The sequence below is a fragment of the Heptranchias perlo genome, chromosome 24 (genome assembly GCF_035084215.1).
Source record: "Heptranchias perlo isolate sHepPer1 chromosome 24, sHepPer1.hap1, whole genome shotgun sequence".
Taxonomy (NCBI): domain Eukaryota; kingdom Metazoa; phylum Chordata; class Chondrichthyes; order Hexanchiformes; family Hexanchidae; genus Heptranchias; species Heptranchias perlo.
The window spans coordinates 17,490,932-17,510,589 of NC_090348.1; the positions used below are offsets into that span (position 1 = coordinate 17,490,932).

The following is a 19,658-nucleotide window of genomic DNA, read 5'->3' on the forward strand; positions in this document are numbered from 1 at the left end:
CCTGGAAGGATGCGGAGGAGAAGTTGTGGAGGGCAGTGGTGACTTTGGCAGCGACAGGTAAGCAGATGGTGCTGGGGCCAGCCAGAAGCAGCTCGGCATGAAAGAGCCTGCAGATCTCCACGACTACATGTCGAGTGAATCTACGCCTCCGTGTGCACTGCTGCTCGGAGAGGTCCGGGGAGCTGCGCCTCGGTCTGTGGACCCTGTGGCGAGGGTAGTGCCCTCTGCGACGCATCTCTCTCTGCGGTTGCCCTCCCTCCTGCTGTGCAGGTGGGCGTGCAACAGCACCGTGTTGGGGGGCTCCACGTCTCTGCGGCGGACGGCGTGGACTGCGAGGCTGCTGGGGCTGGTCATGCTGTTCGTCCTCCGAGGGTGTCCACGCACCACCCATCTGGCAGGTGTTGGTCTGAGGGGTTGTGCAGGGTAGGTGGGTGGTTCCTCGGACTGGGGCTGCGGTTTCGCGTCGATCTGTCCTCTGGCTTGGCAGGGGGTGGTGGGGGGCAGGGGTTGCCCTATGTGACGCGGTGGCCTCCTGCGTGGGTGAGGGCTCTCCCCCCACCCACCCCCGTGGAGTGCACCTTGGCAGCTGCCACAGGCTGCTGGCTGCAACATGCCTGGTTGGAGGGAGACTGTTTCCCCCAGTGTGTGAAACACTCTGCGTTGAAGGTAAAATCCCACACTTCCTGTTTTGACAGCTGATTCAGCTCATTTAATGACCACAACAAGCAAGGTAAGTACACTCAAGTGGAACCCCGCTGGCTTTAATTGCCTGCGGGATTCCCACCAGCGGGGGCCGCGCACGCAGCCCCGCACGTCATCGGGGAACCCGGAAGTGGTCGGGATCGTGGCGCGATCCGGTCACGTGACTGGATATCGGGATTTTCGGGGCCCCCCCGCTGGAAACCCACAGGAAACCCGACGGTAAAATCGAGCCCAATGTCTTTGCAGTCTGCTATTTGAGTATCTTGTGGTTGTTATAGCTGAGAGACTAAGATGAACATATTAGTTTAAATGTATGATAAAAATTATTATGTTTTATTATGACTATTTCTAAAATCAATACTCTCTGAAATTTGAACCTGACTTTTACTTGGATTGAAAGATGTCACCTAATTTCATCCATGGGGATTGTGGATGTTTTGTCGTTAGGTGACGCAGGAGTAGCATGGTGGCATTGTGCACTGGAGCACCAATACAAAGGGGTAAATTCACAATGCCACACTCATCAGGAGTGTGTGGGTCAGACAGTTGGCACTACAGTGTTTTAGTCCCACTTCCAACCTGCGTACCCATCAACCATGAAGTCCCCACTGTGTGCCCGGGATCAGATAGTGCCATGGAGGGGGAAGTATACAAATCTGATTTCTGTACTCTTTGCAGTTTCCAATCTGACTACACAACCAGCTGTGACATCTCTCTGCAGGGGATGGAAAAATCAGACAAAGCTGCCAATCTAAATTGTTACGGTGTGTCTCCCAGTCACTGGCCAAAGACTGCATTGTCGCTGTCCAAAGGCAAGCTGCAAGGCTTCATTGGGAGATAAACCCCCTCAAAAACAAAACAAAAGGTGGCTGGGTAAAATTCACCCTATTGTTAAATTTACTTAAAACCTTAAGAAAAAGGAAACTTTTTTGTTCCATTTGTCTGGGCTAGATATGAACTAATCACTAACTTATTAATTTTCACAAGACTAATAAGTTTGTAGGATTTCTATTTACTGGAACAATGCATTTAGTCAGTGGTTCATTTGACATCTAGGAGTATCACCGTGGTGACATATATCATTATCACTGTAGATTGGTTCAAATGTAGAACTGGAGTTGTATTAAGATTGCTATGTGTTTCTGTTCAGGAATCCACTGTGAGAAATGTTCTCCTGGGTTTTACGCCACTCTGACAGGGATTGGAGATCACTGTTTGCCTTGCAGCTGTAACAATAACATAGACAGGAGAGACCCAGAGGCTTGTGACCATCAGACGGGGGAGTGTTTGAAATGCCTGTATAATACCTATGGATCAAACTGCCAGTTCTGCAAACCAGGATACCACGGATCCGCTGTGAACAAGGATTGTAGACGTAAGATTCTGAGGAAGTTTAGCTAGATTATACATGTGCTCAAGTTATAGCCCAATACATCCTAAAGGCAGCATTAGGGTAGAATTTCACTAGTATCTTAGTAACCTGTGCTTTGGAGTGAACGTTGACTGGTTGCTGTGTTAACTAATAACAAACAGTCACTGTCGGCTGACAGAACTCACCCAGTGAGAATATATGAGTTCTAACATGATTTCTGGGCTAGAAGCAGCATTGAAATTAGTTTTTTCACTGTTAACCTGTTATAGTACCTAGTCATCAAACTGGTAACCTGCCACAAGTTCAGGTTACTTGTTCAGTCCTCGTGCTGCCTTGCCCTACTTCTCAAGCCAATTGCAATATTCACCTGGTGAAACGTGACGCATCTCCAGGAGGTTTTTTTTGAACACATGAAAACCTGAGCAAATCTTCACTATCGCTATTAAGAACTACATGGTAGACAATTGGATTTACAACATTTGCAATTTAATTGGCCATTTAATTGTTTTGGTAGCATCGACCTGCTGGATTGCTATGAGTTTTTAACCTCTGCCTAGCAGTTAAACATTGTAGCGCTAAAGGTTGATGTCTTTAATGATGAGGTAAAATATATATAGCACGTCCACAAAAAGGAACAAACACAATCACTGAATTTTCCCACTTTCTTTGACATGTACACTAAATACGACCCACACTTTGTTCTCATTTTGCTCCATTATTGATAATAGTTACATAAGTATGTAAGTTTAAAAATATGTCTGCTTACATAAAACTACAAAAAAATGATATCAAAGGCTTAAATTGTCCTAAAGTGCACGGTGCATTGCCAACACTGGATAGTGCAATATTTAAGCCTAGAAATTAATGTTGGTGATATCAGCAGAAAACACTTAGCACCTGTAGCATTTTTCTATTGCTTATTTTAACCGTGGTATTAGCCCATTTGAAATAAATAAGTTATCACTTCATTTAAAAAAGCTGACAGAGAAATAGGCCATCAATGCATTAATTGTTTGTCCGCTAATATCACCAACGGTTTTTGTCAGGCCTTTAGAGAATAATGCTGTCTAATGTTATAAATTAAACAGTACATTGAGCACATTGGCAATTGTACTGACATGAGAATCAGGAAGAGTAGATTTGAAGATAAAAAACATCAAACAAGATTTTCCTCTTGAGAAGTATACCAGCCATGTTTTAAAAAAATGTTTATGATTTGGCTGTAGCACTCTGATAGTACTGAGTTACTCCTAGTAGGAGCAGAATTGGGTCATCAATGGTGGGATGGCTTGGTGGAACTACCCACCCATTCCTACTGTTTCATTTTTGCAGTTCATTTCATCTGGTTGAGCCCAACCAGAGGTTTTCCTGCCCTTCCTTCAGCATTAATGCTGGACATGTTTCTAGTCTAAACACCAGCAGCACACTGACCCCAGTTACTTTATTTTGATAGTTACCACGATTAGTGCAAAATACAATCAGATTCTGCGATAGTCTTTTGCTGCCCACCACCAAGGGAGAATCCAGGCCAAAGAAATTAATAGTGACACTGGATTTGCAACATTCTACAGAAGTTTGAACTTAGAACTTATTTTCCCTTACTGTTGGACTTTAATCAGTATTGATGCATTTTGTTAACAGGAGAGTTTAAAGACTTCAGGTACTTTCTGCAATTAGAAAGAGAGGTATAATCTGGATCTACCCAAAAAAAAATTTCATTGTACGTAAAACTTTTAGAGAGTAAAACTTTAAGCAGCAACCATTCTATCAGTGCACCTGTAACAAAAAGGTTCTACGAGAAAGTAGAGAACAACTGAGGCTACAAAAAGCAAATGAGCCCTGTAACAGGAAACTGAGCACAGAAAGTCTGACTGAAGTTTCAGGTCTTCAGTAAAACAATATATTCAATCCCAGGCATGGGATACAAAGAGATTAGTTATGTATTTGTTTTCAATCACTATCTGGTGATCCAAACTTCATTTTAATTAGTAGCTCAGGGAATTCCTTTGATTTACCGATAGAGATGAGTATTTTTTTTACATTGTGCCATGTGCTTCCAGAGAGTGTTCTCAAATCAAGCCTGATTGCTCAATTGCATTTAAAAGATTAGTATTGAGCCAACCACAATGCTGTGTAACACTTTTCAATACTTCGTGTGAATACATTTCTACATTAATTTTACATACATTTTAAGTGTTTTGTGCAAATTGACTACATAATGACAGTGACTATACGACAAAAGTAATTCATGGGATGTGAAGCACATAGTGAAAGGACGTGAAAGCCACTACAGATGTGTGCCTTGGTTTTTTTCTTTCCTTTCTGTATAAATGCAAGTTCTTTCTTTACATGTTAACCTATCCTGACGTTAAATTATGTTTCAGAATGTACTTGCAATGGCATTGGAGTCGACAGGGGGCGCTGTCTGCCTGATGGTTTATGTATGTGTGATCAAGCGACTGGTCACTGCCCATGCTTACCTTATGTGATTGGGAGTAACTGTGAGAAATGTGCTCCGGATTTCTGGAATCTGCCCAGTAGAAGAGGGTGTGAGCCTTGTTATTGTGACCCTCGGAACTCCGTCAGCACTCAATGTGACGAGGCAAGATGGAAATTAGCATATTTAATCAAAAATACAACTCCATTTAAAGTGTGAAAAATGCTAACATTGAAAAAATCATAGGCTGAGAGCAATTACTGAAAAGAAAAATGTTGGGCATGAGAGTTCAGTCCAGCAGGGGGAGACATTGTCATTTATAAGTGGTGAAACAATTTAATCAATGGTCAATTTAGAATCACCACACCAGCAATAACCCATTCATCCGGCAATGTAAGAACCTGTGTTTTACATCTCATTCTAAACTAGTTTTTAATTTTCAGTTTACTGGACAATGTCAGTGCAAGGATGGCTATGGGGGAAGACTATGCTCCGAATGTCAGGATAATTACCATGGAGATCCAAGAGTGCAGTGTAACCGTGAGTATCTGTTTCTATCACAATACTTATTCACAGGTAGTTCTAAAGGTTTAGAAAGGTGCCAAACATTCTGGACATTTTTGGAACAAAAAAAATTATATAAAAGGGAATTTTTAATTAATTTTGTTATGAGTAAATAACAGGGAGCTTAAGAAATGTATTTTAGCAGAACCTATACCAGTGCAAGTTTTGCCACTAATTTCCCAAGTTTTATTTGTCTGTCAGATTAGGGTCAGGGTAACTAACACTTAAGGGGCAGACTGCCAATGTGTCCCAACCAGCAACACATATTGAGTAAGCTCCACATTTTCCCACAGCTGCATTGAAGAGAGTGTCATCATCATGATATCTCTGAAAAACAATTGTAAACAATTTTACAACACCAAGTTATAGTCCAGCAATTTTATTTTAAATTCACAAGCTTTCGGAGACTTCCTCCTTCCTCAGGTAAATGTACCTGAGGAAGGAGGAAGTCTCCGAAAGCTTGTGAATTTAAAATAAAATTGCTGGACTATAACTTGATCTGAAAAACAAAGTATTATTAGGACTAACTTTCATATTCTTTCATTTCTTTCATTCTGTCTGCTTGTGTCTTACTCTTTTTCATTATAAGAGTGACTGCTGATAATAGCAGAGTAACTGGCTGATAATGAGGCCCACTGTCTCCAGACAAAATAGCATGTTGCTTAAACACCTTAGGATAGAAGTTGCCTCTCTACAGGCATGGGAGAAGATAGCCAAAAGCATGCAGCACCAGTCAGCCGCCATGGTCCCGCACATGGCTGATTCAAATGCAGATCCCTTGCAATGCACAGCCCAAGAGGTCAACAGCATCAGGATCTCAGTGAAAGCCCACAGCCAGCCAGCACAGTTGCTCCGTCCACTAGAGAATCACATGGAAAGAGTGATAAGGTTAGGTTTCAGAAACCTGAAGTGAAGCACAAGCGCCACAGGGCAGTACCGTGTCCACTCAAAGTGCCAACAGTTATATGCCAAGCAGTGGAGAAGAGAAATACATTACAATTTTGCATGTTGAGGTCTCTCTTCATGGCTAAGCTATAAATCATTTATCAGATGACAATTATTCTGGAAGTCCTGAAGTGGGTGGGAAAGTTAGTGTAAGGCTGCCCCCCATTCACTCAGATATGTGAAGTGCTGCATCGAGATTCCAATGGTATTTTGATAATAATTCTGGTTGTAGCTAGAGCTTCATTGTACCTGTGTTCTGATTCAGTCTGTGGTTGGTACCTGGCAGTCATAAGCCAAAGCTACATAGAATAGTCTCCCTGAAGCCATGCTTCCCCTCTTCATTTCCCTCCAAATAAGGAAATGATGCTTAACATTGACAGAATTTCTAGATTGTGATTTCCAAAATAAGACAGCTTTTCTTGTCCAGAGTTTTAAATATTTAAATGTATCATATTTATGACCCCACTATTTATCTAGTACATTGTATTCCAAACAGAGTCCAGAATATATCTCTCTGTAGTTTAGACTGGTTTATGGACCTTTCATATTTAATAAAACTGAGCTCTTGGGCTCAATTTTAAAAGGGTGGCGGGGGTGGGGGGGAAGGTCAATGGGCACACGGCAAACCCAAATAAAAAAACTTAAAACTTTCCCCACGCGATCGCGAGGTAATTGATGCTCATTAATCTTGTTTCTGGGTTTTGCGCCCGGCAGCCAGCCTGATTGACAGCAGGTGGGGGGGGGAGAAAGAGAGAGAGAGAGAGACGTCATCGGGCGCTGGAACAGAGAGTGGAGGGTGGGCCACAAAGATCGGAGGAGGGGGGAGCAAAGATCGGAAGGGGGACAAAAATGGGGGAGGACATCGGACATCGTCGGAGGGAGGAGACATCGGAGAAGAGACATCAGAGAAGAGACATCAGAGAAGAGACATCAGAGGGTGAGACATAGAAGAGACACTGGAGAAGAGATATCGGGGGGGCGGGGAGACATCGGAGAAGAGATATCGGGGTGGAGGGGAAGATATCGGACATCGGAGCAGGGGGCTGCAGGTGACATTGTGTGAAAGGTAGGTTTATTTATTTTTTTAAACTTTGTGAAATGTTATTTTATTTAATTTATTTTGTTTATTTTTGCCTGATCCGGCCCTTCCGTGAATCGGAAGCCGTGGGAAAGCCACCCAGGTAAGTTGAAAATTGTTGCAACTACCTACTATGTAACAAATAAAGTGCCTTTAGTGCCTCAATGAGGTACATTTGCTTCTTTAAATATCGTCCCGCCGGATTCCAGAACCCCGTGTGTACACAGATGTGTCTGTGTGAGACATGGAAGTCGGTGGGTTGGAGCCAGGTTCCTTACCCGCTCCGGATTTTACCGATTTTTGCTGGCGTCCGCCCCCAACGCACCTGGACTTTCATTTGAAAATCGAGCCCCTTATTTCTTGACCTTTAAAATGCTCTCCACTGCCATCTGCTGCCCTACCTCCTTCTTTCATTGGGCAGAGCAGGCTTTATTATGGATTTCTCAAGCAGTTTGCCTTGTAATCTATAAGCAAGCAACATGTTCCTGCAGAGTGATCTTGTTGATCAATAAGTGGGTAGTGTGTGTCTGTGCAAGCGCACTCACCTCACTAGATCCTGCTGGCCTTATCCCACATGAGATTCAGCATTCCACTCCAACAAAATCTGTGTCTACCATCCTAGTCTAGATGGACTAAAACATGAATTATAATACTTTGGCACATCAGTCAAGGTTGGTCATGGCTGGTTGTCCAATCTCTTGTCATAGAGTTGTTCATCTTTTGGAAATATATACTTATCACACATAAAAGTACATTATACTGTTCCTAAACTCTTACAAACACATCCCCATGTAACATGCTGGCTCCCTATAATGTACTTCAGCCTCCAACCCAGTGAGACCACACCAACTGTTGACCAGCAGGTCTGAAGTTGCAGCAGCCAAGATGCACAATGTCTCACTCTCTAAAGCCCCATGTATCCATGTTCAGTCACTCATTTCTACTAAGACTGATTCACAATGGCTTCTGTTGTCTTCACCCCAATAGCTGACCTTCACATTCACTGTGCTAACTAAGTAACAGCCTTCCAGAGCTCCAACCTACCCCAGTCTCATTGTATGACATCACAACAGGATCACTATATATCATATTTATGCTTAAAGAAAATAGTTCCTATTAAATTTTTTTTTTTTAACAAAAGCATGCAAAGTTTTCCTTCCAAAAACCCCAGTGATATAAACAGAATATACAACTTGGAGCAACAGTGGAGAGAAAAACACAACATTCGTGACATGACCTTGTAATCCACTCACATTTACAGCCTACTGGCCTCCTGATTTATTCCACATGGTGTCACTCACTAGTATTGTTCCTTACATCACAACTCTCAATATGCATCTTTTATGGATATAAAATGCACTTTTATCCTACTTTCATTTTCTTCCAGTGATGTTTCCTGGTGAGTAAACAATATGTAAGGTGGGACAATGGCTCTTCGATATAAGGTATGAAGAGTAGGAAAATGTTTCTCTGAAAATATAAATTGAATGATTTTATATCGTTGTTCATAGGGATTAAGTTTATTGTGGCCATTAACGAGTACTGTTATTCTCATATTTGTTTTCAATTTTAATTGGCTAAGATAAATGGACATCAGTTATGCGTTTTCATTCTGTTTTCTCCAATCGAAATGGTGGATTTTTAGTATCATGATCAATGTATAATGTAATGCTGTTTCAAAGCATTATTCGTGAGCATTTCACTCATGAAGGTTTTAAAATTGACCATTTTTTTTCAATATTCCCTTGGCAGCCTGTAACTGCAATTTTGGAGGAACAGAAAGGCCTGCTTGCGACAAGACGACAGGCGCCTGTAACTGCCGTGATGGTGTAACGGGGCAGCATTGCAACAAATGTGCCTGGGGTTATTGCAAGGAGTTTCCAAAATGCACACAGTGTCACCCTTGCTTTAAGCTGCTGGATGAAGAGATCTGTGCAATTATCCCGAGAGTTGAAAGACTGTCCAACAAGACTAACACTGAGCCTGGAGAAAAACTAGGGCCTTTCTTCGATGAACGGTTTAAAAAACTAGAAAAGAAAATTGCTGAGGTTGCCAAAATCCTAAATGGCTCAGCAGCTTCCCCTGATGCATTTGAAAAGACAAAGGACTATTTTGAAAAGATCAGGTACTGTCCTCCGTTTCAGTCAACTGCACAGAGAAAGTATTCATTGATTACTCCATCAAGTTTTAAGACATTTCATTACCGCCCCTGACAAACAGACAATTGATGCATGCAATTTTAAATCTACTGCATGTCGGGCTTACCTTTAAATTTAACAGGGAGTAAGAAACAGTAATTGTCTACTCCATCGAGTTCATCGAAAGTACAGCAGAGAAACAGGCCATTTGGCCCAACTGGTCTATGCCGGTGTTTATGCTCCATACGAGCCTCCTCCCTCCCTACTTCATCTAACTCTATCAGGATAACCTCCTATTCCTTTCTCCCTCATGTGCTTATCTAGCTTTCCTTTAAATGCATCTATGCTATTTGCCTCAACTACTCCTTGTGGTAATGCGTTCCACATTCTTACCACTATTTGGGTAAAGAAGTTTCTCCTGAATTCCCTATTGGATGTATTAGAAACAATTTTATACTTATGACTTATAGTGGAAACATTTTCTCTGCGTCTACACTATCAAACCCTTTCATTATCTTAAAGACCTCCATCAGGTCCCCCCTCAGCCTTGTCTTTTCTAGAGAAAAGAGCCCCAACCTGTTCAGCCTTTCACGATACGGATATCCTCTCAGTTCTGGTATCATCCTTGCCAATCTTTTTTGCACTCTCTTCAATGCCTCTATATCCTTCTTTTCAATTCTACCCCTCTGGAAATGAACCTTAGTGCTTGATTTGCCTTTTTTATGGCCTTATTAACCTGCGTCGTTACTCTTAGTGATTTGTGTATCTGTACCCCTAGATCACTTTGCTCCTCTATCCCATGTAGACTCTTGTTATCCAAGAAGTATGTGGCCTTCTTATTCTTCCTACCAAAAAACTTGCTGGCATTTTTGCAGACAAGCTCTGCCCCGCTATCATTTTTAGTTGGAATACACCACAGAATGGGATCTTTCACATACATTATAACATATGCTAAAACCCACACTTCTTTTGATTTCCTAGTTTGAACCTTGTCTATTACCATGATATGATGTGGAAACGATCTGTACAAATAAAGCCTGCTCTCCAGCAGTTAGTTCGTGGCAGCTTAAATTGTAGGCAAAAGTAATTGCATCTTTATGGCACATCCACAGGCGATGAACAGAATTTAACAGGGTTTCCATAAATAAAACATAAGTTGAAATATGAGCTATAGGAGAAAAAGAGACTGTAGTTAAAACATTTCTCCAGTTCATGTAGTTTGGTTTACATTGAATCTCCCATTTATTTAATTTCAGGATTTTTCTTTGGCAACACCGTATACTGGTGCCAAAAATCCTTGATCCTTCCGGCACACTGCCTTCGTACATCAAGCAATGGAAGGGTCACAAATTAGGCTGAGACCCAGATATGGCCATTCCTGACCTACCCTGGCTTTGTTAGGGGGTGGAGCCTCCTTCTGCCCCAAACAGGGTCAGAGGTGGTGTGGCCAGGGTATGGGACTCCCAGGCCAGGAGTTTCCTCATCTCAAACTTGGCAGGACATCGCCGAGCCAATACATAGAGTGAAAACAGGCAGACCAGCCTGCCAAATGGGGGATGAGGGACCCACCTTGGCGCCTGCCTGGTTTATATAAATTAGATGACCTACCCCTAAGCCCACAAAGTTATGAAGTGGAGATGCCGGTGATGGACTGGGGTTGACAATTGTAAACAATTTTACAACACCAAGTTATAGTCCAGCAATTTTATTTTAAATTCACAAGCTTTTGGAGGCTTCCTCCTTCCTCAGGTGAACGTTATTGTCAACAACGTTCACCTGAGGAAGGAGGAAGCCTCCGAAAGCTTGTGAATTTAAAATAAAATTGCTGGACTATAACTTGGTGTTGTAAAATTGTTTACAACCCACAAAGTTAGACAGAGTCAGCACCAAAGCAGTATGAACACGGTATTTACACTGGAATCAAAGGCCCATGAATTTTTGGGCCCAGTCTATTCTTCCAAGGAACAAGTGCTTCATCAATTGCAGAGGCTCTAATGAAAAATACTTTTACAGCAAAAATGAAAAAGTAAAAACCATAACAATACTAACTGTAAGTTTACCATGTGGAGAAACGTAGAGTCTCTACCCAATTTTCTGTATTGTGTTAGTTACACTGTTTCAGACTAACACCTTTGAGAGGGCTGCGAGGGGATAACAGCAAGTTATTTTACCAGCTCACTATTCCCTAAGTAGCAACGCAGAGCTCTGTGCATTTGTGCTTAAACCAGTCCGAATATCAGTGAAATAATTTTAATGTTCGAAAAGAGTTATTTATTTTCTAACATCTGAAACATAAAGGAGCTTGGCACATTTTAAACCTCAGCTTTAAAGTTTTAAAGCTTTGATTTGCACCAGTAAAAGTTATATTGCAGTTAGTGAATAACAAAGTAGTGGAAGACTGCCTCCTGGAGTTGATTTCACACTACTTCTGATCGATTTATTTGTACTCCAATTGCTTGGCAGATCATACAACAGATTCTGCAACGGTACAACATGGAAACCATATAAGATCTGGTGTACAACTGCCACTTAAAAACAGTCATCCCAGTGATTACAGATTGATGTCAAAATACAACACTGAAGTACAAAGCATGACTCTGCATCATAATGATTACATACGCTGATGGCCAGTTCCACATAATACAATCATCTCCAAAACAGATCTGTCCCTGACAAATCCATCCCAGTATTGCATCTCTCCATCAAAATCAATCCTCTGCTTCAATAAAATATGGTTTTTGCCTCACATAAAACTGCACTACCTCTAAATTTAACCTTGAATGGGGTAGAGGAGCAAAGGGATCTAAAGGTACACATTCACAAATCATTAAAAGTAGCAACGCAAGTTAACAAAGCCCTAAAAATTGCAAACAAAGCACTGGCATTCATTTCTAGAGGAATAGAATTGAAAAGCAGGGAAGTTATGTTAAACTTGTATAGAACTTTGGTTAGACCACATTTAGATTATTGTGTATAGTTCCGGTCACCATATTACAAAAGGGATATAGAGGCACTGAAGAAGGTGCAAAAATACTTACAAGGATAATACCAGAACTGTGAGGTTATACCTATCAGGAAAGACTGAGCAGGCTGGGGCTCTTTTCTCTAGAAAAGAGAAGGCTGAGGGGTGACCTAATAGAGATCTTTAAAATTATGAAGGGGTTTAATAGGGTAGATGTAGAAAAGATGTTTCCACTTGTGGGGGAGTCTAAACCTAGGGGCCTTAAATATAAGATAGTCACTAATAAATCCAATAGGAAATTCAGGAGAAACTTCTTTACCCAGAGAGTGGTTAGAATGTGGAACCAGCTACAACATGGAGAAGTTGAGGGAAATAGCATAGCTACCTTTTAAGGGGAAGCTAGATAAGTACACAAAGGAGAAAGGAATAGAAGGATATGCAGATAGGGTTAGATGAAGTAGGGTAAGAGCAGGCTCTTGTGGAACATAAACACTGGTATAGACCAGTTGGGCTGAAAGACTTCACAGCACAGAAGCAGCCTATGTAACCCCAAACCTAATACTAACCCTAGGCCTAAACCTAATGTTAACCCCAAATCTAATCCTTAGCTGAAATCTAATCTTTTACTCTAAACTTTGTTTTTTTGTTCTTGGAATATGGGTGACACTGAAAAAGCCAGTATTTATTGTCCATCCCTAGTTGCCCTGAGAGCATGTAATATAGAACTGGAGTCACATGCCGGTTCCCTTCCCTGCAGGATATTAGTAAACTCATTGGGTTTTTACAATAAAACAACAGTTTTCATGGTAATTTTCTGAGGATAGCCCACGAATTGTTAGATTTATTAAATTAAATTTCACAACTTGCTAAGATGGGATTTGAGCTCATGCTCAGGGTTGCTAGTCTAGTACCCTAACTACTAGACTATCATAACTGCAACCGAACGCCAAACAACTCTAACTCTAACCTCTAACTTTAAACTCTAACTCTCAATAACTCTAAAATCTGACTATAAATAACACTATAAATTCTAACCTCTAACTCTAACCTCTAACACTATACCTAATCTTAAATCAATTTTCCATTGGTACATAAGAACATAAGACATAAGAGCAGGAGTAGGCCATATGACTCCTCATGCCTGCTCCGCCGTTCAATAAGATCACAGCTGATCTTCTACCTCATCTCCACTTTCCTGCCCTATCCCCATATCCTCTGATTCCCTTAGTGTCCAAATATCCATCGATCTCAGTCTTGAATATAGTCAATGACTGAGCATCCACAGCCCTCTGGGGTAGAGAATTCCAAAGATTCACAACCCTCTGAGTGAAGAAATTTTTCCTCATCTCAGTCCTAAATGGCCAACCCCTTATTTTGAGACACTGACCCCTAGTTCTAGACTCTCTAGCCAGGGGAAACAGCCTCTCAGCATCGACCCTATTAAGCCCTCTAAGAATTTTATACGTTTGAATGAGATCATCTTTCATTCTTCTAAACTCCAGAAAATATAGGCCCATTATATTGGCCTTGGAGGGAGTGCAGCGTAGGTTTACTAGAATGATACCCGGACTTCAACGTTAAGTTACGAGGAGAGATTACACAAATTGGGGTTGTATTCTCTAGAGATTAGAAGGTTAAGGGGTGATCTGATTGAAGTTTATAAGATATTAAGGGGAACAGATAGGGTGGATAGAAAGAAACTATTTCCGCTGGTTCGGGATTTTAGGAGTAAGGGGCGCAGTCTAAAAATTAGAGCCAGACCTTTCAGGAGCGAGATTAGAAAACATTTCTACACACAAAGGGTGATAGAAGTTTGGAACTCTCTTCCGCAAACGGCAATTGATACTAGCTCAATTGATAAATTTAAATGTGAGATAGATAGCTTTTTGGCAACCAAAGGTATTAAGGGATATGGGCCAAATGCAGGTACATGGAGTTAGATCACAGATCAGCCATGATCTTATCAAATGGTGGAGCAGGCACGACGGGCTGAATGGCCTACTCCTGTTCCTATGTTCCTATTTGCCTTCCTAATTGCTTGCTGTACCTGCATGTTAACATTCTGTGATTCATGTACAAGGACACCCAAATCCCTCTGACTACCCACATTTCTTAATCTCTCATCTTTTAAGAAATATTCTGCCTTTTCTATTCTGCCTACCAAAGTGGATAATTTCACATTTCCCCACATGATACTCCATCTGTCACCTTCTCACCCACTCACTTAACGGGCTCAATTTTAAAACAGAGCCGGGAAGGGGGCGGGGGGGTCAATTTGAGGTCGGGAAACCCATTAGTACCGGTTTCCCGGACGTCCTTACAATTTTGTCGTAAGAACGTCTCTCTTTTTTTCTTAATCGGTTTCCGGTCCGACTGACCGGCTGATTGACAGGCTGGTCTCAGTCGGTCAGGAGACCAGCCAGGGAGAGGACGTGTTCAGGTAAGTCTTTGTTTGTATGGATTGGGGTCGGTGTCGGAGGATCAGGATCGGGGCCGGAGGATCGGGGTCGGAGGATTGAGGTTGGGGGGTCGAGGTCAGAGGATCGGGATTGGGGTCGGAGGATCGGGGTTGGGGTCGGAGGATCGGGGTTGGGGTCGGAGGATCGGGGTCAGAGGATCAGGGTCAGGGGTTGGGGTTTCGCAGTTGGGAGTCCGCGATCGGGAGGGGAGGGTCCGCGATCGGTGTGGGGGGGGGGAGGGGTCGGTGCAGGTCGGCTTGTTGGGCCCGGGGGAAGCACACCTGCTCCTCCAGACCCACAAGCTGTGCCTTTCTAGGCACCTACCCGTTAGTCTCGGGCCTTCTCGCCTCCTTTCACGAGGCATCAAACAGAAGGCCAGGGAATCCCGGCCCCCGGCGTTGAAATCGGGAATTAGTGAAAAATGGAGGCCTGAAGACTCTTCAAAAGGTTTTAAGGCCCAACCCGCCTCCTGGGAGTGGGTTGGCCGCCCGCCCCTCGTCCCGCCCCCATGAAAATCGGAAATGGGCAGGTTGGAGGCGGGTTTGGGGCAAGTCTGAAATGGTGGCAATTTTCAATGCCGCCCACCGCCCCCAACCCACCCGTTTTTTATTTTGAAAATCAAGCCCAACCTGTCTGTATCCCTTTACAACCTCTTTGCGTCCTCCTCACAGTTTCCTTTCCTACCTAGCTTTGTATCGTCAGCAAACTTGGATACATTAAGTGGAGCCCGTCCCAATGGAACAGCCCCCTCATTCCCCAGTACTGATGCCAATGCCCCATGAATTGAAACCACAGCTTCCCACACCACTCTTTCAACCGTGCATTTATCCATATAATCTGTTTTTCCCTATGCCAATTTGCGCGTGGCTCAGGTAGTAATCCAGATATTATTACCTTTGAGGTTCTGCTTTTTAATTTGGTCCCTAGCTCCTCAAATTCCCTCAGCAGAACCTCATTCTTAGTTCTACCTATGTTGTTGGTTCCTATGTGGACCACGACAACTGGATCTTCCCCCTCCTGCTTCAAGTTCTTCTCCAGCCACGAGGAGATGTCCTTAACCCTGACACCAGGCAGGCAACACAGCCTTTGGGACTCATGGTCGCGATTGCAGAGAACACTATCTATCCCCCTAACTATACCATCCCCTAACACTACCACATTCCTTTTTGCTCCCCCCACTTGAATGGCCTCTTGTACCACAGTGCCGTGGTCAATTTGCCCATCCTCCCTGCAGTCTTTGTTCTCATCCACTCAGGTAGCTAGTATCTCGTACCTGTTGGACAAGGGCAAAGGCTAAGGCTCCTCTGCCACTGCATCTGGGGTCCCCTTACCTGCCTGACTCGCAGTCACATCCTCCTGTCTCTGACCACTAACCAAATCTAAACTACTACCTAACCTAAGGGATGTGACTGCCTCCTGGCTCAAAGTGTCCAGGTAACTCTCCCCCTCCCTGATGCATTGCAATGTTTGCACCTCAGACTCCAGCGCAACAACTCTGAGCCGAAGTTCTTCGAGCTGCAGACGCTTACTGCAGATGTAGTTGCCTGGGATTACGCTGCTCTCCACAAACTCCCACATGCCGCAGTTACGGCACACGACCTGTACTGCCATCTCTACCTAATCTTGTTTTATTTATTTACTTAAAGTTTTTATGTAATTAATTCACTTGGTTTCTTTTTAGTTATTTTTTAAACTAATGAATTTATCTGGTTTAAGTTATTAATTTAATAATAACTTATTAAAGTTATTATTATAAATAATAGCGAGTTACAGGTTCCTAGTTTAAACCACTCCCCTAGCCTAGAGAGCAAAAAAATGTATTACTCACCAACCAGCTGTCCTCTGATGTCACTCTTTCAAACGTCTGCCTGTATTTGAGTCGGTATCAGCTTTGCTCTCAGTCGCTAGTCCCACTCCTTTTATCCCCAATAACCACTAAAAACTAAAACACTAACCAACAAACTAAATACTTACTGACTTACCCTCGGCGCACCTCCTTGTCTTGTTTTGATTCCTCGTGCAACTCTCTTCATGATCCTCTCAGTCTTAGTCTATAATTCTTTGGTTTAAATCATTTAGCACCTCCTGCCCCCTCTGCACTGAATTCCCACACTCACCAAATTCCCAGTTGAATGTCATCACTCTGTTAGCACTTCACTCTCTGTCTTTCCCAACCTCTGTGCTCAAGCTCTCAGGTAGCATTTTGCCAATTCCAAAATTCAGAGAAGAAGCCAGCTTAAAGAAGCACGCCTGCACCCCTAAAAATAAAATGTAGGGAATTCCATATGTTGGATGCAATTGCCTGCGCCCATGCAGACAGCGTGTCAGCCACACTGCTGTGTGTGTGGGGGCGGGGGTAGAAAGGGGCTGAAGATCACATGACTGTCCAGTGCACATGCATGAAATTTTTCTGATCATAAATTAATTGAAATTACACTGCAGCTGGTGACCAGTCCCAATGCCAACAAACCTCCTCTTTTGGGTGGCATCATTGTTGTCAGCCTTAGCAAGATTGTAAAGAAATTGGCAGCAGTATACTGCACACATGGCCCTAATGTGGGGCACAATATGACACAGAATCCACCATGCAATATAACCACAATGTAGTCATGTAATTGTCCACACTGTATTTATATGTTATGTAATAACGTATTAAATATATTTGCAACTTCTTTGTTGTGCAGCAAAACCAAAATGCAGATCAATCCAAATGTGAATATTTCAAGTGACACCAAGGTGTTCAACAGAGTCATTGATGATCTTAATAAGGAAGTTGACAAACTCATTGAGGACTTGAGTAGACTCAAGAAGAAACCTGGAATGGAAGCTAAAATAAATGGTAAGTGTACCAGTGGAAGCACCATTAAACCAACATTCCCATGTCCATGTCAAATGGATGTTGGATTTAGTTGATTAAAATAATCATTTTAAAAGTACATATTAAAACTAAAGTTATGTAATTTGTTGAAATAACCACATGTTTTACATGCGTGTGCTTAAACATCCAAGTTAGTCCCTTGAGAGAGGATGTTAACTCTTTCACTGACCACTTTGAGTCAACCACATCTGCTCAGAGCGCAATTAGATACTAGCTACTGCACAGTTATCTCAGAATATTGTCTCTTAAAGGGGCACTGTCTTCATGAAAAAGTGACAGACAAACCTTTTTAATTTGCTTACAACCACCTAATCCAATTATGTACATCACATCCAAATGTATCATTGCATCACTTGCGCATGAGGTCACCTTTATGTAAAAGACGCACATCTGTTTTAGTTATTCATCTTCACCAATGAGAAAAAAAATTGCCAACACTTTTTTTCACTATTATTGAAGCTTATTTTATCATTTAATAAAATTGGTACTGAAACTCATCCAGATCGATCTTAAAATACAATGTCATGTTACTGCTAACACAAAAAAAGTAGATTAGCATGCACTCAGAACTAATGATAAGTGCCATCTTGAGGGTACTTCAAGCATAAATAGGTTTGTGGTAATGAAAGGCCCCATTTAATTTTGTCCATTCTTTTACTTTCATTAGCCAATTTTTAGATTAGTGATTTGGACATTTGGAAGAGCATATTTGATATAGAATTTATCATGGAGCATTGCAAATAAAATTGGCCTTCTCTCCCTAACTCCTCCCATCCTGCCCCACATTTAGGTGAATTCTGGTAGCAGTACCATATTTATAGCTGTTTTTGCAGAATCATTGCAACAAGAATTTTTTTCATATAGCAATTGACAGCAAACCACCAACATATTGAATGGTGTGGTTTTTGTATGGTGCGATGTTGTGAAATCATGGAAGAATCTGCATCCTGCCGCAAGCCCATGGCAGGATAGGTGTTGCTTGATGTATTTGATACTTAAGCTGTGCCTTTTTATATACCAACATCCCAGAACCTCAACTGGGCAGAACAGAAGCTATGAAATATATCTTATCTTAACAGTACTTCAGTTTTATTGCTACTCCGGATTTAGGTCTATTTTGTTTTCTTTGGAATGTATATCTCCATTTTGATTAAGTTTTCTTCGATTTGCATACCTTTGTGTTGCTTCGAGGTATTTTCTTTTGTGAAGTCTAGGAGTGTTTTTTACATTGCATGGGGGGGTCTGTAAATTCCTTATCATTCTTGGTAGGGCTGTACCTTTGTCTCTTCACTGTATCTGTTTTTGTTCCATTGTGAGATGGGTGGTTTTCTTTTACTGTGAACTGCTTAAGACCTATTCTCCCAGTGGCATTCAATTTGTCTTATTAAGTGGATTCTTGGTCCTACATATTCCTTTCATATACCTCTCATCTTCTGTGTCCCTAGTATTTTTTTTTGTTGCACTTGTATTTATTATATGTTGGGATTTGGGGGATTCTATTCAGGGGAAACTATTTTGGTCTGTTCTTATGTAGTGTATATTTCTTTGTGTCTCTAGCATAAATGAGATCGTAAAAAGCACCACTGTGCTCTTATTTGTTTGTAATTTACACTTATAAAGTGTGTTTGAGCATAGAAAGACATTGACATTTGCTCGATTTACCTTTGAAGAAGGCAGACTTTCCATTAGGAGAGTAAATGTGGAAAAAAAATCCATTATAGAGCAGTTTGCACATCATCGGTCAAAGGAAAAAGTCATTTCTCATTCCATGCTTTCTTATGTTCTTAAATAATGGTCAGCATACTAGAGAATTATCAACATTAGAAGTAGGCTCAGTAATTAAAGATATAAATCGCAAGAGATCAGTATAAAGATTGACACTTAATTTCAGTAAACGCTAAAGTTAATCTCAAATTACTCCACAGAAAAGAACTATAAACACCTCATTTGGGACTAGTCATTTGCAACACATGTACAATTATGCCCTGAACTTGCTGAAAACTTGCGCCATAGCAATATATTGGCCCATCTACAGTCTACGCCATTATTCTAGCACAGAAGTTCTGGGAAATTATAGTGTAAGTGAATTACGACATTACGTACCATAATTTTCTGGGACTTTA

General features: G+C 41.8%; 1 protein-coding gene across 1 annotated transcript in view; it reads left to right on the top strand.

Annotated features, from left to right (window-relative positions):
- lamb4 (laminin, beta 4) overlaps positions 1 to 19,658 on the top strand; it is a 102,488-nt gene that overhangs the window by 70,340 nt on the left and 12,490 nt on the right. The window contains exons 23-27 of the mRNA XM_068004823.1: positions 1,853 to 2,077; positions 4,459 to 4,676; positions 4,955 to 5,051; positions 8,851 to 9,223; positions 17,342 to 17,496. Coding sequence (XP_067860924.1) covers positions 1,853 to 2,077; positions 4,459 to 4,676; positions 4,955 to 5,051; positions 8,851 to 9,223; positions 17,342 to 17,496 — 1,068 coding nt within the window. The remainder of the gene's footprint in view (positions 1 to 1,852; positions 2,078 to 4,458; positions 4,677 to 4,954; positions 5,052 to 8,850; positions 9,224 to 17,341; positions 17,497 to 19,658) is intronic.